The 21528-nt window shown below is 42.2% G+C and overlaps 1 protein-coding gene across 2 annotated transcripts; it reads right to left on the bottom strand.

Annotated features, from left to right (window-relative positions):
• Positions 1-1400: 1400 nt before the first annotated feature.
• LOC310765419 (receptor-type tyrosine-protein phosphatase C-like) lies at positions 1401-19697 on the bottom strand. Of its 2 annotated transcripts, none has more exons than XM_083620344.1 (11): positions 19601-19697; positions 19403-19521; positions 11588-11934; positions 10566-10691; positions 9648-9794; positions 5828-6036; positions 3694-3754; positions 3393-3510; positions 3116-3150; positions 2052-2190; positions 1401-1934 (listed from the first exon to the last, which is right to left on the bottom strand). In XM_083620344.1, the coding sequence occupies exons 3-11, from the start codon at positions 11748-11750 to the stop codon at positions 1922-1924; spliced, it is 1011 nt and encodes a 336-aa protein (XP_083476470.1). In that variant the 5' UTR covers positions 11751-11934; positions 19403-19521; positions 19601-19697; the 3' UTR covers positions 1401-1921. The 2 variants fall into 2 exon arrangements, with proteins under 2 accessions (XP_083476470.1, XP_083476469.1); XM_083620343.1 differs by having other exon boundaries at positions 3089-3150; positions 19601-19660.
• Positions 19698-21528: the final 1831 nt, after the last annotated feature.

Genomic DNA, 21528 nt, shown 5'->3' with positions numbered 1-21528 from the left:
GTATGTGCTTCAGCTCCTTTCCACTTATATATTTCCAATTATATTTCCGAGCTAAAGCGAACCAGCACGCGCAGATTGGAGACAGCGTCCGGGAAGAGCCAACTTCACCGAGGGCTGTGCCAAGTGACCCATACAAGAATATTTCTTTTGCATTTTTTTGGTATGTCTGGGCCCAGAATCCCAAGGAGGAAAGCCTCTGTTTTTTTTTAGAAATGATACTTTGGTCGTTTTTTAAAGTTCATCATAAATAACATTCCAGAATTCCTTGATTGTCTTGCAGTTCCACCACATGTGTAGCATGAAACCTTCCACTTCCCCACACCTCCAAAATTTACTTGAGACATTTTTGTACATTTTAGATAATTTTAGTGGTGTCAGGTACCATCGAAATTGCATCTTCACAAAGTTTTCTTTTAGGGTATAACATGCAGTAAATTTCATATGAAATGAAATGAAAAATACAGTGCTTACTTCTGACACTGGCTCTGTTTGTATCCTTGGGCAAAGATTGGGAGGGATGCTCTAAAGGGTACAGACAGAAAACAGGATACGTACAAAGAAAAATAACCCCCAACCCGGAAAAAATTCTCATTCAGAACAAAGCTTCTGTACATGGACCTGGTGCGTATCCTCATGCTAAATGTCATAACCATCAATATATTTTGTTATAAAAGTGTTTGTAGCACTTTGGCAAGGTCTTAGACAGACAGACAGATCTCCCTGCCCACCAAGGGGATAACAATTTCAACATCAGGTGTTATGTACTGAGTTGAATAGGATCCAAACTGCAGCAGTCTGATTGGTCCTAGAACAATAGGATTCAGAATGCAGCAGTCTGATTGGTCCTAGAACAATGCAGCAGTATGATTGGTTGGCAGGAACCACCCAATCATGCTCCAGATAGAAGTGAATCCACAACCTGATTGGCTTACAGTAGAATTCCGGAATTAGCCAATCATGTGCAGCCCATTGTGTAAATAATGTATATAAAGCAGATACTTTGAGGGGACTTTCATTCATTCCTCCTCACCACTATGAGCTGAATAAAGAGCATGAAATCACTTTGCGACTCTGAGTATATTTCATCAGGGATAACAAGAGACATTGGGAATGAAAGGAAGAGGGAAGAGTAACAAATGGAGAGGTGAAGGGGGCAAGGGAGCCAAGGGGATAGAATAACAGAAGCATAGAAGGGATCACAGTGGTCTTCTAATCCGACCTTCTGCAACGTAGGTATCTTTTGCCCAACGTGGGGCTCAAATGCCTGACTCTCAAATTAAGTCTCACACAGAGTTACAGAAGCAGGGTTTGTTAGAGGTGGGAACGTGCAGGAGGACAGTATTTCCTGTGATAGCAAAGTTTACAAGGTTCTGTAACAGGAATCTGAGGCGTGAAGCCAATGAACTTTGCACGTCTCTTTGCTACTGTTTCTACAACTGATCTCAAAGCGGTTTGCAACCGACATTAAAGCATCCAGTAAAACAATCCAGAATAAATCATTACTCAAAAGTAAAGCAAGCGTTCAAAGCAACATAATCGAAATTAAACATTGCAAAATTGGTCAATGACGGAATGCACATTTACAAACCCTCCAACGTTCCACAGAAGAAAAATGAGAATAATAACGGCTAACATGCCATTCCAAACAACAACATTTACCATTTAAAAAACAACAACGTTGCACACATGTGAAAGAGGTGATGAAAAGTATCAACAATTTGTATAATATTAAAGCTGTGCTGTAGTACATTATATGGGGGGGGGGGGTGTTAGCATAAAAATGGCAGCAGATTTGGAAGCCGACTATTGCTCTTCAACTCCAGCTTGCATCCTCAAGTGGTTTATCTCTTTGTGCAACTCCAATATGTCCTCATGCAAAGAATGATAGACTTGTAGAGTTGTAAGGAATCCCGAGGGTCATCTAGTCCAACCCCCTGCAACACATGAAAAAACTCGGTAACATTGGTAACCTTCATCACTGCTGTACAATTAAAGGTGGTTATTTATTTATTTTAATGGTAAGGGTACATCTGTGGTCATTTCTCACTTACACGTTTAATTCATTTTCCTCTCTATGGTCAATACTCTTGTCTGGACTTCTTATTGATGTGCACATCTGGCTTCCTGTTAGAGGTTCTGTCTGCTCAGCCACATCCATTGTCATGTTCTGTGGCCCATAGTTTTCATAATCTAGAAATAAGTCAAAATACTTAGCATGGAGCAGTCTTATTTATTTATTTTTATTTCATAAAATTTATATGCCGCTTGGTTGTAAAAATAAAAAATAAATTCTCAAAGCAGTTTCCAAAAAGAATAAAAGAAATTAAACACAAATAATTGAAACATTCAAAAGATAATTAAAATCAATGATAAACTAAAGACAGATTAAAGCACTCTGTAAATGTGGGTAGGCTTGTCTAAAGAAAAATGTTTTCAGCAGGCACTAAAGAGTCCAGTGAAGGCGCCTGCTAATGTCAGTAGGCAGGGTTTGAAAAATCAATTTCATACAAATACATAACAAGTATTAAATGGCATCTGTAACAATGGATGGACCTACACTCGTTGTTTATAACGTTAAAGAGGCGTTATTAAAATGTGACACAAGGGGGTGCTGCAGAGCAGTGAGCCATCGGCAATGGGAAACAGCAGTGAGCTTTATATAACGTTATATTTAATAACGTTTTACAGGTCAATGTGAAATGCTGACAAAGAAGTCCATGAAAGAGCATACCGCCCAATCAAAATCTTTCAAATTACATTCAAACAATTCAAATTACTAAAATCAATACCACAATAAAAGTGATCAAACGTAAAATCAGGAAGACAGAACCTTAAGTTGCACTAAAAGAGGGGGGAGTTTCAGCAGCTCTTCCTGAAGCTTAGGAGTGAAGTCAGTGGCATATTAGCCACTTGGCAGCACAGAAGTAGCTATGGGAGGTTCATCAGGCCAATTCCCTGATTCTGCAGTGCCTGCATGGGTCTATGAGGAAAGTTTCTACCTTACGACTCCAAGAAGCATGCTTCAGGGTTCGGTACTGCTACCAAGGCATTGTCATGAGCTAGGCAGAAACATCAATTAAATACTTGCCCTTGCCAGAAGTAGGAGAATACCAACCTCTGTTAAGAGGCTGCATAGGTACATCTTGATCCCTGTAAGAAACATAAACAGTTGTGAAGGATGAGAGCAATGCTCCATGCTGGCCCCATGACCCAGAAGCTGTACGCCGGCTCCCTCGGCCAGTAAAGCGAGATGAGTGCCGCAACCCCAGAGTCGGCCACGACTGGACCTAATGGTCAGGGGTCCCTTTCCCTTTTAAGAAAAAAAAATATGTTGCGGTCTTCTCATCTAATTGCATATACTTAAGAGACGAAAGGAAGGGAAATAACCTAACCTTGAATTTTTTGTGATAAGGATGTGGATTTTATGCAGAAGAAGGAGCAAAGTCAAGGACTTCCCAGTAATGAGGAATGCCAAACACGTCACTAGGTTTCCATAATTATTTACAACATCTAAAAAAAAGAGAGGGAGAGACAAGCTACGTTCAAAAGATTTTAGAAAATGTTAGCAGAAGTTAGTTCTGGCACATCTCTTCACTTTGCTTTCTACATGTCATGTCATTTCTTACTCTGTGTTTTAACGTGTAAATTAGGTTAATCAGCAAATTAAAAGAAGCAGTTGAAACTTTCGCTTACGTGTTCTTACTGGGTCAGAGATCACAGGGTCTGAGGAATATTTCCCATTGTAGAAAATAACCTGATAAACAGAAAGAACAGGGAATGCTGTTATTTTATTTAGTCCAAAATGTATCACCACAAACAATGTTGCAGACCTTCCAAACAGTTTTCCACCTAAACCAAAGAAGTGATATCATAAAGAGAGCTACAGTGGTACCTTGGGTTACGAACTTAATTCGTCCCGGAGGTCCGTTCTTAACCCAAAACCGTTCTTAACCTGAGGCGCGCTTTCGCTAATGGGGCCTCCCACTGCTGCCGCGCCACCGGCACGCGATTTCCATTCTCATCCTGGGGCAAAGTTCTCAACTCAAGGTACTACTTCCAGGTTAGTGGAGTTTGTAACCTGAAGTGTTTGTAACCCGAAGCGTTTGTAACCTGAGGTACCACTGTAAGGTAAAGGTAAACGGACCCCTGACCATTAGGTCCAGTTGTGACCGACTCTGGGGTTGCGGCGCTCATCTCGCTGTATTGACCGAGAGAGCCAGCGTACAGCTTCCGGGTCATGTGGCCAGCTTGACTCTGGCGAACCAGAGCAGCACACGGAAATGCCGTTTACCTTCCTGCTGGAGCGGTACCTATTTATCTACTTGCACTTTGACGTGCTTTCAAACTGCTAGGTGGGCAGGAGCAGGGACCGAGCAATGGGAGCTCACCCCGTCGCAGGGATTCAAAGCGCTGACCTTCTGATCGGCAAGTCCTAGGCTCTGTGGTTTAACCCACAGCGCCACCCGCATCCCTGAGGTACCACTGTACTTTTACACAAATGTAGGATGGTAAGGAGGTCCAACAGTAGGTGGAGCCACTTTGAATGGCAGGCAGAGCAAACTAATTCTCGTTTTGTCTCCATGTTCATTTCTGCTGAGTTCTACAAGAGACAAAACTGAGACTCAAGAGCTGACTGGGGGCAGACTGAGGTTGGTGGGGCAGTGCTCCACTTCTGCTCATAGACCAGCCTCTACTGCTTCTACTTGTGGGTTGGGTAATAATGGAAAATGTTGAAGGGGAAATAAAGTCATTTTGTTTAGTTGTTTATTTCTTACAACGGGATGTGTAGTTGGAGAAGGCTAAGGGATCTAAGAAAACAGGCATTCAGGTGGGTGAGTTTGGTGAAACTAGGGCCACCCTAATGCATAGCTGTCAACGTTTTCCTTTTTTTAAGGGAAATTCTCTTATTCCAAGTAGGATTCCTCACAAGAAAAGGGAAAAGTTGACAGCTATGCCCTAATGGGTTCTACTGAAGTACCATGTCCTTTTGTAAGGCCAGGAAGAATATGGCAGCTCCAGAACAACTGATACGCATTGTGCCTCAAATTTTTGCCCCATTGCCTTTAGAGGCAAAGGAGGTAATCTCAAGGAGCTGCAATTGGCCATTCAGTAAATCCCTAGATCAATCTTATTCCCTACGATTCATCCCACAGGGGACATCAGAAAGAAGATGGAAATCTGTGTGCATTCAGCCAATCTCTTTATGAGAGGCTGCTCTAGAGAAAAATTGCCCGAAAAAGAAAAAGAAGAGCACATCATTCTGTTTAAGAAATACTCATTCAGATACAGCTAATGGTCCAGGAGTGGACCAGAACAAAGCCTGCTCCACTCCAGTCCACTCTCTGACTTCTTCCAGGTCCAAAAGGACCTGCATATCGGCGATCACACATCACTTGGACACACCTAAAATGGCCGTTGCCTGTAAGGTAAAGGTAAAGGGACCCCTGACCATTAGGTCCAGTTGTGACCGACTCTGGGGTTGCGGCGCTCATCTCACGTTATTGGCCGAGGGAGCCGGCGTACAGCTTCCGGGTCATGTGGCCAGCATGACTAAGCCGCTTCTGGCGAACCAGAGCAGCGCACGGAAACACCGTTTACCTTCCCGCCGGAGCGGTACCTATTTATCAACTTGCACTTTGACGTGCTTTCGAACTGCTAGGTTGGCAGGAGCAAGGACCAAGCAATGGGAGCTCACCCCGTTGCGTGGATTCGAACCTCCGACCTTCCGATTGGGAAGTCCTAGGCTCTGTGGTTTAACCCACAGTGCCACCCACGTCCCAGGTCGTTGCCTGTAGCTGACCGTAAAAGTTAGAATTAAGCAATTTACCTTAAACTGGTATGTTGTCGAATGACAGAGGTTTATAACTTCAAAGTAACAGCTTTCGTTAGCTTTAATCATGGTCTCTGCGCCTAAGAAGTACAAATGATATTCTTCTTGAGGACCATTTATTTGTTCTGGCTCCCTGCACTTGATCTTAACAGCACTGATTTCTTGGTTTAATGGGTCGACTTGCAGTTCTCTCACTGGTGTTGGCTCTGTTTAAAAGAGAAACGGCTGATATTCATAGTCTGCACGCTAAAGCTTTTAGATCTCATGAATAGATTAATAAAAAAATCAGTGTGGGCTCTGAAACACTAGGTTTTTAGTTTTATTTTCTTCTGAAAAAGATTGCTTTGCAGAATCTTTCATCCCTGTTTGCTGTGTTATAGGTTTGAGAGGGTGGGTAACCCTCTTTTGAAACTCAGGACCCAGACCTCTTAGACTTGGAGGGATATGATAATCGACGGGGATAGCACACGTACTTAGCCTATGGGAAAGCAAAAGTTCACAGGAACTTTTCAAACCATATTATTAGGAAATCCCTAATGAAGGTTTGGGAGAAGTATAAAAACCTGCTCAAACCCAAGGTTCCCTGGTGGATCTTGTCAATAGAGGCGAAGGCGCTTAAGAGAAAAAATACCCGGGGACCGTGGCCAACGTCTAAAGGAGGAGAATAACCAATTGAAATGAAAAAGCTTTGGGAAAATAAGAGAGTGCATTGTTGATTGGTTTCAATATCACCAATTATTTGAGACATTCAAAATTGATAGACAAAAGGGTTTCTCCACTGAGACTTCCAGATTTGAATCGGATTTGGTGAACTCCAGAATTAAAACACTTTCTAAAGTATACCGACTCGTCCTTGACTGGGAAGCCAAGGAGGAGGAGGTGACAGCAGCTATGATTAAGTGGTCACAAGATTTTGGGTACTCAATAACAATGAAGCAGTGGGAAAACCTGTGGAAAAATAAATTGGAATTTTACAGCCTGTTACTCTCTGAGAGAGAATTTTCTTAAAATGCAGCATCGGTGGTATTTAACACCCTGGAAATAGTCCAAGATGTTCAAAAATGTCCCCAATAATTGCTGGAGGTGTAAAGAAAATCCAGGTACTTTATTCCATATGTGGTGGCAGTGTAAAGAAATCAAGGTGTTTTGGGAGGATGTCCACATAGAACTGGAAAAAAATGTTTAAAATACATTTTAATAGGAAACCAGAAGCTTTCCTTTTGGGAACCACAGACTTGGATATTCCTAAAAAGGCTAAAGAGATCTTCTTCTATGCTACGGTCACAGCAAGAGTTCTCATTGCGGCAAATTGGAAAAGTGATAAAGTCCCATCAAGATTAGAATGGATTAAAAAAACAACTGAATATGTGGAATTAGATAGCATGTCAGAAAAGATGAAAAATAAACCAAAACAGGTATTTCTCTCAAAATGGAAAGTTTTTAAAATATACTTGAAAAATAATAGTGGTAGTTTAAGGTCATACGCAGCGTTCGAATAATTTCAGTAGCAATGTTAAAAATGTGGTAAAACAAATGAATGGATTAAGGGATATTGAAATTGAACAAAACTTGTTATGCAGTGGCAGTGAACAATTAATACAGATTCTGTAATAAGGAATAGACGGGAAAACTGGCACATACATATTTTATGTATTTAATGTTTTGAAGGTTGTTAGTTGATGTATTAATTCTCTTTTTTTCTTTGGTGGTTATGGAATTTATTTTCTTTTTCTGTATGGTGTGTTAATGTGAATGGTAACAATAAAAAAATTAAAAAAATAAAAAGAAAAGAAAAGAAATCTGTGCAATCAGTAAAGGATTAGGGTTTAACAGTGGCGGACCAAAGTTGTTGAGCTTTTCTTAGGGGAGCCCACAGCACCTAAGATACCCAGCAACCGCCATGCCGCCCTCCAGCTCCTCTGCCACTCAGAATCCCACCCCTGATGCCTAGCAGTGATTGTGCCACCCTACAAACCCCTTTGCTGCCCTACAGGACACACACACAGCCCGCCCATGCCTAGCTACGCTATTGGGATTTAAGAAAACCTCTCTTTTCCCCAGGTGCAGCAAGGGATGAAAATAACACAGCCCAGCTTCTCCAAGAGATCGCTCAAAATATAAGCCATCCAGGGAACAGAAGGGCAGGGAGATAAGTGATTAAAGAAACAAAAGACTATGCCAAGCAGCAGAGGGCCAAAGCCTCTCCCCGGGCCCTGGTCTTCGTTAGTAACAGGCCTACAGTTTACCTGAAGAGGGTGAGAGAAAAATCTTTGGAGTCTAGGAGTGGCAAGATGGAGGAAGCAGAGTCAGAGACTATCTGAGTTTGACTCCAACATGGCAGCTATGGCAGAGACAGGACCCTCTTGGGAGCTGCATGCTCTGAACTCCACTCTGTCTAGGTTCTATTTCTACAACAATATTAGCTTCATGTGTTTTGATTCATGAGCCTGTTACATCCTGTATTCACATCAAGCCACAATTCTTTTTTAAAGCACAATAATTTTCTTAGGAATAAAAATGAAATAAGGAGTCATTCTGCTTGCTTCCCCAAATAATATCCAGTGCCATCAGGGTCAGCTTCAAGGATCACTATCATTGGGTACCTACAGAGGCCCATGCTTCAGCAGAGCAATAACTACCAGCTTCCTCAGTCCTGTATACCTCAAGGAAGTGGTCCCGGTCCTGTATATCTGAAGGAGCATCTCCACACCCATCGTTCAGCCCAGACACTGAGATCCAGCACCAAGGGCCTTCTGGCGGTTCCCTCACTGCGAGAAGCCAAGTTACAGGGAACCAGGCAGAGGGCCTTCTCGGTAGTGGTCCCACCCTGTGGAACACCCTCCCTTCAAATGTGAAGGAAATAAGCAGCTATCCTATCTTTAGAAGACATCTGAAGGCAGCCGTGTTTAGGGAAGTTTTTAATATTTAATGCTGTACTGTTTTAACACTTGATTGGGAGCAGCCCAGAGTGGCTGGGGAAACTCAGCCAGATGGGCGGGGTATAAATAATAAATTATTATTATTATTATTATTATTATTATTATTATTATTATTATTATTATTATATATTCCAGAAGTCTGGGATTTGCTACTCCTCTTTCTTGTTGTATCTGCCTGCTAGGGATAGAGGGGGAATTGGTTCCGCGTGCTCTTTGCTGCTGTGTGACCCAATTCCATGGTCCCAATCTTGCTTTTGGATCAGAATGCAACTTCCAATCTGACAGTGCGCATCACCCGATTTTGCAATGCACTCCCAGAGTGCAAACAGGGCACATGAAATGAAGTATTGTTGTGGTTAGGTATAAAAGACATGCTTCTTGGGAAACCATGTTGTAAAGCCTTGAAAAAATATGCACTCTGGGGAAATATGTGCCATAATGTAGATTATTTAAATGGTAACCTTTTAGGCATTCTTTCAAAAAAAAAAAAAAAATCCACGCAAAATGGGTGGGATGGACTTATGATCGAGTGCCAGTGAAAATGTCCTCTGAGTGAATGTGTAGTGATAGGAGTAAGGAGAAAGAGGAGGAGACTCTGCTTGTATTGTCTTAAATCAGAAAGGCCATAAAATAAACAGTGGGGAGAAGAAGGTGGACCCAGCTGGAGAAGGGGCCCACAATGGACATCTTACCCAAGGGCCTCCAAACTTGGATCAGGCACTCCTGCCCAGATTATAATTTGTCACAGTAATACATTAAATCCTATTTGTATGCTTTTATTTATATGTGCACAAAGATACCCTTCTTCGTTGTAAAAGTTTAGTTTCTGGGATGAAGGCAAGTTCATAAGTGACTAAGCATCATGTTGTCATACTCACTTCCATAATCTGTTGTTAGCTGTTTGTTGCCAGTTTTCACATTTTTGCCATTAAACGATATTTCTGATTTACAACTGTAGTTCTTGTTGGGTGATAAACCTGTCACTATACAACCATTCTGCTCTTCAGTGGTCCGAAAATTCTTACCTATAAGAAATTGCAAAACATCATTGCTCCGTACTTCAGGCATCTAGAAGCATCTATGCCATGGGTGGGGAATTTGTGGCCCTCAAGATTCCCAACATCCCTTACCATTGGCTATGCTGTTGAGGCTGTTGGGAGATGAGTCCAAGAAGATATGACTCCCAACATCTCTTACCATTTGCTGTGGTGTTGAGGCTGTTGAGAGATGAGTCCAAGAAGATATGGAGGGTTGTGTAGGTTAGCTCTGGTTGACAAAAAAATCAAGAACATGCTACCCACTTTCTTGCTTCTTTCCCCTGACCTCACCTCCACTTGAGCTGTTTTTGACTGTAGCTATGTGTTTTAGGTCCACCCTAGCCAGCAGTTCTTTGGCACCATCCATATCTAATTCTTCACACAAAATATTGCACCCTTGTTATCTACAGTAATCAAACCTGGAGTAGTTATCAACAACTTGTGGTTTTTTTAGGGACTTACAGCCACTCGTGTAGAGTAAGATCCTTCTGGATTTCATATTACCTATTGCAGGAGGTATTTCTTCTTGCTATTTCATTAAGGAGAGAGAGAGAGAGAGAGAGAGAGAGAGAGAGAGAGAGAGAGAGAGAGAGAGAGAGACTCATGCCTTTACCAGACTTGCTTGCCTTTCCACCTCTCTACACTTATTTCTAAATACATAGGACATACATAGGACACAAAAACAAAGGTCCCCAATAAAGTGCATTTAATTCTCCAGCCAATAAAGACAGAAATGCAAAAACTTCCAAAATCTCCTACCATGAGGAAGACAGCGACAGTAATATCTTAAATGGCAACGATGCTTATCATATTCACGATTGTTCCAAGATAAAGTCACACTGGTGTTACTTTTTTTGGGTTCTTCCAGTTTCCACTTATCGGTTTCTTCCAAATAAAGAAAAAGGAGAAAAATATCACAATGACATTCTGTTCAGTATTTCTTTTTCACTTTTAAAAGCATGCTGGATAATATATTGCTTAATGGGTTGCATCATTTTACCCCCAAATGAGTATCTAACTCAGTTTTCAGTGTTCATCTATTCATTTTGAATTAGCGTACTTTTATGTGTTACATGACTATGAGATACGATGGAAGGAGAAATAAAAACATTGCTCAGCTTTAGTCTGTTATTGTGAGAAATCTAGTGAATTATCAATCATCTAGACTTGAACCAAGAGCACTGGGCACAACTCAGCCACAGTTGAGCATTTTAAAATCCCAATAGATTTCAAAGGTTTAAAATTTCCCTCTTTGATATATGGGATTTAGTGGTGCTTATGGATTATGTCCAGCACTTAACTCTAATCATTACAGCATCATTCGAGAATCACCACAGTCCTTCACCTCTTGCCAGCTTCATGCATTCACTTAGTTGGCATTGCTCATGACTCAAGGGGCATAACTGCTTGCTGTTTTCAATATAAAACCAATACAAATCTGAACACAATAACTTGAAAGAAAATCTCCTTGATTTTGGTGGAGCATGACAACGGCACTTCCGATTATTAGTTGCACATTCTTTTATTCTAAATAACATAGAGAAGCCATCAGAGTTACTATGCGATTAACAGTGGTTGGAAACCATCAAAAACTGAAAACCAGTATATTAGTTGACACCAAAAAAATTAAAACTGACTTCCCGCACCCTCTCTAGTCCCTGACATACCCCCAGGTTACGTTCTCCCAATAGCTTAGCACTGGGGGGAGGACAGCTCATCCGAGTGGCTGAAAAACAATAAGGCAGATTTTGCTTAAATAAATGAGAAGTATCTGATCTTACCAGGGGGGACATGAACTGATAATGTGAAATCATCACATCCATTAAAAGATGCTACTATCTTGTATTTGTCACATTCTTGAAGTCCAGCAAGTGTGTTTTGGTCCTTGTCCCAAGTACAGTGGGCATTTTCACAGCTAACATTTTGCAGCTCTGCCTTTTTCATAACTGCAAGTTCTGCAGTGACGCCTTCTGAATTGTATTTATAACGATTCACTGAAATGGTTATACGACCTAAGAGATGAGAGATATGTTTAAATGCTTGTTGCACTGAAACATGTTAAAAACAAGCAAACCACAAACAATGTTTAATGTGCATTAACATTTTAAAAAGAGGCACAGTATGTGCACTACAGGTGAGACAAACTGTTCTTCTGCTGATCACTTAGATCTGCAGCTGCCTGTTTTCCTTCAGTTCATACTGGTAATATTTCAGTTCATTAACCAGATCTGTCCAACCTGTGTGACTCACCAAGCCAAGCGCAGCTCATCAGCAATATATATAGTGGCCTATCAGAACACCTTGGCATCAGGCTGGGGTGGTGGTGGGATGTGATTGGGCAGAGCTTACAGTGGAGGCTCAGGTTGCGAATGTGATCCATGTGGGAAGCACGTTTGCAACCCGCAGCGTTCACAACCCACAGCGCTACGTGTGTGCACACGCGGGTTGCAATCCGGCACTTCTGCACGTGATTTAGCGCTTCTGCTGTTGTTTATTGCCTTGACATCTGCTGGAAGGGCGTTCCACAGGGCAGGCGCCACTACCAAGAAGACCCTCTCAGCCAGGGAACCGCCAGAAGGCCCTCGGTGCCAGTGGCGTAGCGTGGGTTGTCAGCACCCGGGGCAAGGCAAGTAATTTGCGTCCCATAACCCGTGGATTTGCGCCCCCTAACCCGTGGATTTGCGCCCCCTAACCCGTGGATTTGCCCTAACCCCAGATGTTGCGCCCGGTGCGGCCGGCCCCCCCTGCACCCCCCACGCTACGCCACTGCTCGGTGCTGGACCTCAGTGTCCGGGCTGGATGATGGGGGTGGAGACGCTCCTTCAGGTATACAGGACTGAGGCTGTTTAGGGCTTTAAAGGCCAGCACCAACACTTTGAATTGTGCTCGGAAATGTACTGGGAACCAATGAAGATCTTTCAGGACCGGTGTTATATGGTCTCGGTGGCCACTCCCAGTCACCAGTCTAGCTGCCGCATTCTGGATTAATTGCAGTTTCCGAGTCACCTTCAAGGTAGCCCCACATAGAGTGCATTGCAGTAGTCCAAGCAGGACAAGGTTGGTTTGCATTTCTAATCAGAAGCCAAAAGCTGCATTTCAGCTGGATGAAGATCTTGTTAAAGTTCATTGTATTTCACAAGTTGGATGTATTCCATTAATAGCAGACCCATTGAAATGAATAGATACGAGTAACAGTGCAATCCTAACATAGCTGTCAACTTTTCCCTTTTCTTGCGAGGAATCCTATTCAGAATAAGGGAATTTCCCTTTAAAAAGGGGAAACTTTGACAGCTAGGTATCCTAACTGTGTCTATTGAGACACAAGTACTACTGAATTCAATGGCACATACTCCCAGGTAAGTGAGGTGAGAATTGCAGCCCGCTCTTGTTTTTGTTTGTTACTATGGGATGTATTTTTGTGTTTATATATTGTAAGCTGCCCTGTAATTAAGGGCAGTATGAACTTTAATAACAAATAAAAGCAAATAATGCTAGGTTTGTTCATTTCAGTGGGTATACTTCTGAGTATGACTTAGTTGAATACAACTCCTATGCTATTGCTGTCAGCTGCTCCTAAAATATTTATTATTAATATTATTATTATTATTATTATTATTATTATTATTATTATTATTTATTCCCCGCCTATCTGGCTGGGTTTCCCCAGCCGCTCTGGGCAGCTTCCAGCAGAATATTAAAATACAATGATTCTTCAAATAGTAAAAGCTTCCCTAAACAGGGCTGCCTTCAGATGTCTTCTGAATGTCAGGTAGTTGTTTATGTCCTTGACATCTGATGGGAGGGTGTTCCTCAGGGTGGGCGCCACTACAGAGAAGACCCTCCGTCTAGTTCCCTGTAACTTTGCTTCTTACAATGAGGGAACCACCAGAAGGCCCTCGGCATATTGATTATTTCATGTTCCACTGCTTTTGGGGTGATATATGTAAATATGTGGATATGTGGATCAACACAGCTCCTGAGTAACCGGGGGAGAAACTTAATAAAATTAGAGTCACATTCCATCTTCAAGGAAATGATAAACTTACTGCAGTCCATGGGAAAATCGAAGCCCCCGCCTTTTGTCAAAGAATAATCCCAAAAACCCTCAGACATCGGAGGCAAAGGTGGCCCTGAAATTACATCCGCAACATCCTTTAGTGCCCTTGAATGCAGCCATGAAGATTCGAATTCATTTAAAGTAGCTAGCAGCTGAGGGGTCCAGAGGAGCTGGTGTACCTTGCCTGACCACCAGAAGAATGGGCTATGTAGCTCACACAATTTTTGCACCCCCCTGGGCCAACCTGACCAATTGCTAAGTCAACCCCTGGTTATCAGCATCATGCCCTAACCAACTGAGCTATACAGAGGTTTTCAAACATCCAATTCCCAATAAACTCTTTCCACATGTAAGTATTTGTTCGGGAAGGCAGAGAATTCTGTGGTCCCGTCTATCGGTGCTCTCAATTTAAAAGAGTGCTGGCCAGACCTGAAGGCCTTATCTCAATTATTCCACCCCAGCTGAATATGGTCCAGAAATTGTTTCCCACCCACTGGTAACGATGAATATTTCACCCTTAAAAGAATTACTGGTGCTCTTCTTTTCAGAAAAACCCTCACTAAGATTTTGACACACCTCGGACCTAAGATTTCAGACCCAACCCTTAGATCTTTTTAAAGTGATTTGGGCCCTGTAAGAAAAAGGACACCGTTTTATAAGCTGATTTGTTATAAAAGTATTGAAGAGAAAATTATCATACAATGTTGCACGCAGACAATTTATATACTGCTTAATACCAATATAGGCTGCAAAGTGTTTTACAAAATATAAAAACCAATCAGAAACTCATAAAGATATAAACATCCATAATTAAATACACATTACAGCAATCTCATTAATGTATTAAAGACTAGTTAAAATTCCCTATGGTCCCTATAGAAATTCATTTTGTTAGCTTGTGCCCAATGCCCTAGTCATTTTGAATTTTGATTCTGCCTTATGTTGTATTAGTTACCCCTCCTAGTTTTGTTTCAACTACAAATTTCATGACCATTCCCTCAATTCCTTCAACCAAGTCATTTATAAAGAGGTTGAACAACAACGGGGCCCGAGTCAGAACCCTGTGGCACCCCACATCACTTTTTTCCAGGATGAAAAAGGAACCATTAATGAGTACTCTTTGGGTTCAGTCAGTCAACCAGCTACAAATCCATCTAACCATTACCTCGTTCAACCCACACTTTACCAGCTTCCTTGAGATAACATAAAGGGGGACTTTGTCAAAAGCCTTACTGAAATCAGCATTTCTCTGATGCAGCAAGTTTGTAATTCCATCAAAAAAAGAAATCAGATTGGTCTGGCATGACTTATTTTTGAGAAACCCATGCTGGGTCTTCGTAATCACAGCATCCTTTTCTAAATGCTCACAGACTGATGTTGAATTATCTGTTCTAGGACCTTCCCTGGTATTGATGCCAAGGTCACTGGCTGGTACTTACCTGTGTATTCGAAGTCACTTGTCTTGACCATGTCTGTAGGGAATTACAGTACAGCAAGACAACAATCTCATTAAAATATAACCATCCATAATTAAAATACATATGTAACATCAGACCTTTTGTTCTATGGTTGATTGATTCTTTTTCATGGTATTTGAACATAAATACAGATTACTATACATTACACTGAATACTGTTGACTCAGAACTTGTTGTGTTTTGGGGGGGGGTCAGGTTCAGAGATTGTGCATAAAGCTGAAATCATGTATATCTGGAAGAATCCTGGAAACACTCCCACCCAGCACAACCGTCTGTATCCTTCTGGAGACGGTGTGCTGCTTGGTCCCCTACCCTCACCAAGCATGGCAGAAAGCCTTAAAGCTGCTGATATTTTTCAAAGGCTACTACCATCATGGGCAGTCCTGTTCTGGTTTTTCCAGAGTGTGAGTTCACCAGATAAAAATCCCTGAAATCAGTGGTCCAAGCTTCACCTGGCAGAGGTAAAAGGCCACACTACTAGTTAACTCATGGCAGCATTGGGTCTCCAAAGGATCCCAACTCCTGTTTGATTGCTGGAAGTGAAGGATGGTTTTGGTGTCCCTGGTTGTTGCAGGGTCTTTGGGGCCAACAGTATGCTCAGCAACGACATTCGTCTGGAAACCTAGGCTATCATTTTTCTGCTCCACAGTGGAGCAAGGTATGGTTTCCAGGGGAGAGGAATCAGATGGAGATTTAATCTTTTTCACACCTAATGACTTGAAAGCCCATCCTTCAGGTAGGCCTATTGCCCCTACTGGAATTCCCCAACGCCTGCTTGTTTCATCAAACTTTTTTTAACTTCTTGTGAATCATAGAATCACAGAATTGTAGAGTTGGAGGGTACCACAAGGGCCATCTAGTCTAACTTCCTGCAATGCTGAGATCTCACCAAAGCATACCTGACAGATGGCCATCCAACCTCAGCCTTAAAACCTCCAAGGAAGGAGAGTCTGCAACCTCCTGAGGGAGACAGTTCCACTGTCAAATAGCACTTACTGTCAGAAAGTTTTCCCTGATGAATAATCACAATCTCCTTTCTTGGAGCTTGGAGCCATTAGTTTGAGTCCTACCTCAGTGGTGGAGCTTCATGCTCTGGCACCGAGGGGTGGAGAGCAGGCAGGGACAGGGCTCCTGTGAGTCCCAGGGGTGTGGTGCTCATCCTGGGGGTGTGGTGTGCTGCCCATAGGGGCATAGCACCCAGCACAGGCAGGGGAGAGCCATGATGGCACCTCGCCAGGATCACGCTGCCAGGGGCGGTGCACTCCCCCCGCACGCCTCTTCCTCTGCTAGTGTCCTACCTTCCAGAGCAGGAGAAAACAAGCTTGCTCCACCTTGCTCCACCTTCCATGTGACAGCCCTTGAAATATTTGAAGATAGCTATCATATCTCCTCTCAATCTCCTCTTTTCCAAGCTAAACATACCCAATTCCTTCAAGCGCTCCTCATAAGGCTTATTTTCCAGACCCTTGATCATCTTGGTAGCTCTCCCGTGCGCACCTTCCAGCTTGTCAACATCCTTCTTAAATTGAAGTGCTCAGAATTGGACAAAGTATTCCAGGTGTGGTCTGACCAAGGCTGAACAGAGTGGTACTACAACTTCCCCTCATCTGGACACTATAGGTCTGTTGCTAGAGCCTGGAATAGCAGTCACTATTTTTTCTGCTGCATCACGCTGTGGACTCATGCTAAGCTCGTGGTCCACCAAGACCCCTAGACTTTTTTCACAGGTACTGATAGTAAGCCAAATGTCACCCATCCTATACTTGTGCATCTGGTTCTTCCAGCCTAAGTGCAGAAGCTAGTTGAAATCCCTTATTGTACTTATAGAAATTCATTTTCTTAGCTTGTGCCCAATTCCCTAGTCATTTTGAATTTTGATTCTGTCTTCTGTGGTATTAGCTACCCCTCCCAGTTTTGTTTCAACTACAAATTTCATGAGCATCCCCTCAATTCCTTCAACCAAGTCATTTATAAAGACGTTGAACAACAACGGGCCATGTCTGAACCCTGCGGCACCCCACTTGTCACTTTTTTCCAGGGTGCCACAGGGTTCTTTTTTTTAATTCCATTAAAAAAAGAAGTCTGCCATGACTTATTTTTGAGAAACCCATGCTGGGTCTTCGTAATCACAGCATCCTTTTCTAAATGCTCATGACTGACTGTTGAATTATCTGTTCTAGGACCTTCCCTGGTATTGATGTCAAGGTCACTGGCTGGTACTTACCAGGGTCAACATTTGTCTGGACCCAGTCTGTAGGGAATTACAGTACAGCAATACAACAATCTCATTAAAATATAACCATCCATAATTAAAATAAATATATAACATCAGACCTTTTGTTCTATGGCTGATTGATTCTTTTTCATGGTATTTGAACATAAATAGAGCTTACTATACATCGCATTGAATACTGTTGACTCAGAACTGGGGAGGGGGGCGGGTACAGGTTCAGAGATTGTGCATAAAGCTGAAATCATGTATATCTGGAAGAATCCTGGAAACACTCACGCCTAGCACAACCATCCGTATCCTTCTGGAGACGGTGTGCTGCTTGGTGCCCTACCCTCACCAAGCATGGCAGAAAGCCTTAAAACTGGTGACATTTTTCAAAGGCTACTACCATCATGGGCAGTCCTGTTCTGGTTTTTCCAGAGTGTGAGTTCACCAGATAAAAATCCCTGAAATCAGTGTTCCAAGCTTCACCTGGCAGAGGTAAAAGGCCACACTACTAGTTAACTCATGGCAGCATTGGGTCTCCAAAGGATCTCCAATTCCAGTGGGATTGCTGGAAGTGAAGGATGGTTTGGGTGTTCCTGGACTTATTTTTGAGAAACCCATGCTGGGTCTTCGTAATCACAGCATCCTTTTCTAAATGCTCATGATTGACTGTTGAATTATCTGTTCTAGGTATTGATGTCAAGGTCACTGGCTGGTACTTACCTAGGTCTTCGAAGTCGGGGTCAAGAGGTGTCTGGACCCAGTCTGTAGGGAATTGCAGTACAGCAATACAACAATCTCATTAAAATATAACCATCCATAATTAAAATACATATATAACATCAGACCTTTTGTTCTATGGTTGATTGATTCTTTTTCATGGTATTTGAACATTAACACAGCTTACTATACATTGCATTGAATACTGTTGACTCATAACTTGGGGGGGTCAGGTTCAGAGATTGTGTATAAAGCTAAAATTGTGTATAGCTGGAACCCCCCCCCAACCTGGCACAACCATCCGTCTCCTTCTGGAGATGGCACATTGAATGGTGCCCTACCCTCACCAAGCATGACAGAAAGCCTTAAAGGTCACTGGCTGGTACTTACCTGGGTCTTCAAAGTTGGGGTCAACATTTGTCTGGTTCCAGTCCATGGGAGCCCCACCTTCTGTTGAAGAATTCCCAAAGATAATTAAAAAAGGATCTGAAATTACATCCACAAGATCCTTTAGTACCCTTGGATGCAGTTTATCATGCCATGAAGATTTGATTTAATTTAAAGTAATGTAGGTAGCAGCTGCATTCCTCTGCTGAGAAGTCCAAAGGAGCCAGCATGCCTTGCCTGACCACCCAGAGCAGTCTAGGGAACACTCACAATTTTTGCACCCCCCTGGGCCAACTTGACCAATTGCTAAGTCAACCCCTGGTTATCAACATCATGCTCTAACCAAGTGAGCTATACAGAGATTTTCAAACATCCAATTCCCAATAAACTCTTTCCACATGTTAAGCATTTGTTTGGGAAGGTGGAGGATTCTGTGGTCCCATCTATTGGTGCTCTCAATCTAAAAGAGTGCTGGCCAGACCTGAAGGCCTTATCACAATTATTCCACCCCAACCGAATGTGGTCCAGGAATTGTTTCCAAGCTGCTGGTAATTATGAATATGTCATCCTTTAAAGAATTACTGGTGCTCTTCTTTTCATGAAACCTAAGATTTTGACACACCTCAGGCCTAAGATTTCAGACCCAACCCTTAGATCTTTTCAAAATGAGTTTGGATAGTTCTTTTAAAGAAGATTCCAAGATATGCAAATTGAACTAATAAATAGTTGCCACCCACCTGTGTTTTGTGCATCCACAATAAGGGCGAAGCCAAACACCAGGAGTTCAATCCACAAAAACATGGTTACATCCAGGTCTCATGTGTATCCTCACAAAACAGCATGTGTGTGTCAGTCTCTGGAAAGCAAAATAATGGTTATTGCCCTGTGTAAATGCCTCACCAAGGTCCAAATCAAATGTAGAATAGGCTGTGCACATATATAATGCAATGTGTCCTTATCATTCAGGAATCAGCTTCCTCTGATACCCAGAAACTAACCACACAGATACACTGCACAGCTAAGGGCTGTCACGTATAATTTTTACCAACTTCTCTAAAGGCACTCTTTCTCTCTCTCTTCTATCTTTAGTTTCCATAAATCCACAAAAAGTTGTTTTGTTTTTTGCAATTCTTGTGGCTTTCTTGTTGAAAAGTCTGGGAACTAGGAACTGTGAAGGGTTTCTCTTTCCATAACTGAAATAGTTGAAGCGCTCATGGCTGTGGAGGAAACCACACTTCAACAATAAAGCAGGATAATGTTCAGAAAATGTTATAGGATGCACGTACAAACAGCTTTTCATGGGCTCTCCCTCCAAATGGCTCTAGAATGTGTGTTTTGCCCTGGGGCATCCTGGGTTCTCTACCATCTGGATAATCATTAATATGTTCATCCTCATTCCTGAGTGATGATTTATCCCAAACCTGACATTCCTCAACAACTGTTGAATTTCCCCCCTTGATCAGTTTTTCAGCTGCTCCGCTATCACCTTACAGCCACCAGTCTGGTTCCATTTTGGTTCAAGCGATCCATCAGTTCTTAGATGTAAAGCAGCTTTCTGTCCTTCCAGTGGAAGAAGATCATAGCTAAGGGGTAGAACACTTGCATCTTCTAGTAGGGCTAGGAATATCCTTTCTCCCAAAACTTGGAAATCCACTGCCAGGTAGTGTAAAGAAACTGACCTGGATGGACCAATGTCTGGCAGATTCCTATGTTGCATCATGAATCCTCTATCTAAGACAGAGCGAAAAGGCACCTGTTGAAGTTTTTATGGAAGATGGGGAAATATGTTGAAAAAGAAGAGAACACAAAGAGAGGAGATGGATGGGTGAAGAAAGAAACATCATCTGCAGAAACATTCCTTGACATACAGTGCTCACGCCCTCAAAGAGTCTTTTTTTCTTTACCTAGAACTAGTTGTCCCAGCACTTGTTCAAGTGCATATTTAGGCAGTATTCAAACAGTGCTACACGTGCCATATCCTTTCTGCTGTAATCTTCTCTGTAATAAAATTTCAGCCATTTCCCTTTGGATTTCAATTGGGGGAAGGAATATATCTCTGGTGCATTTTGCAAAAGGAGTTGAACAATGCTTTGAACAGTGGGGAAACGGAAGATGCCAAGTTCATGCACTCTCTGCTGTCACGTTAGACAGATTTTGGCTCCCAGTTGTCGCCAAAGGAACACTTTATACAAATGAAAATGCATTACAACTTGTATATTGCCTCCCTAATAATGCCCCCCACAAAACTTAAGAGGACTAAGAGAACAAAGATCATTGCAGGTGATATTTTAAGGGACAAAGAAACTCTGTGTCCTAAAAGAGTGGGGAAAGAAAGATTTCACTTGACAAAATCTGTCTTTATGAAATAGGCAGGAATACAACTGAAGCTAAAGACTAAAGATCAAAAACCGAGGGAAAAGGAGGCACAGAGAGATGAGAAACCTGCCCTACCACTCTAGGCAACTCACCTACTATGCACTTCCCAAAACCTAAACACAATACGCAAACCAGAACACAAAGTTGCACTTCTCTGAATTTTGCAACCAAGAAATGTTTACAAAAAATTCATCTACGGGGGTAAAGTGTGCTTGAAAATGCATATATAACTGCAAATGATATACAAAAATGCATTGTGATAGAGTAAATTGCTTTGGAAAATGTGCATATTAGGCAAAATCGCATACAAAAATGTGTATATTGGGAGAAATTTGCATTGGCTGGAGAGCTGCATTGCAAAAATCAGAGAAGTGCAAAATTCAAAAGATGTCTGTTTCAGTTCGCTTATTGTTGTGCCGCATGAACTGAATCAAACTTCTTCCTCTCCCTCTCTCTACCCAAGTTTGCAATGTTTCCAATGCTGGAT

The sequence above is a fragment of the Podarcis filfolensis genome (assembly GCF_964270895.1).
Source record: "Podarcis filfolensis genome assembly, chromosome: 6".
Taxonomy (NCBI): domain Eukaryota; kingdom Metazoa; phylum Chordata; class Lepidosauria; order Squamata; family Lacertidae; genus Podarcis; species Podarcis filfolensis.
The sequence above is the reverse complement of the archived record's forward strand: the minus strand, read 5'-3'. Positions and strand labels throughout refer to the sequence as shown.

Coding starts and splice junctions, on each gene's coding strand:
- LOC310765419 (XM_083620343.1), bottom strand. CDS start 11,750: ATGAAAAAGGCAGAGCTGCAAAATGTTAGCTGTGAAAATGCCCACTGT. Junction 3,151..3,392: donor CTTATCACAAAAAATTCAAG/GTTAGGTTATTT, acceptor TGTTTCTTACAG/GGATCAAGATGTACCTATGC. Junction 2,191..3,088: donor TTCTCCTACTTCTGGCAAGG/GCAAGTATTTAA, acceptor ACTTATTTCTAG/ATTATGAAAACTATGGGCCA.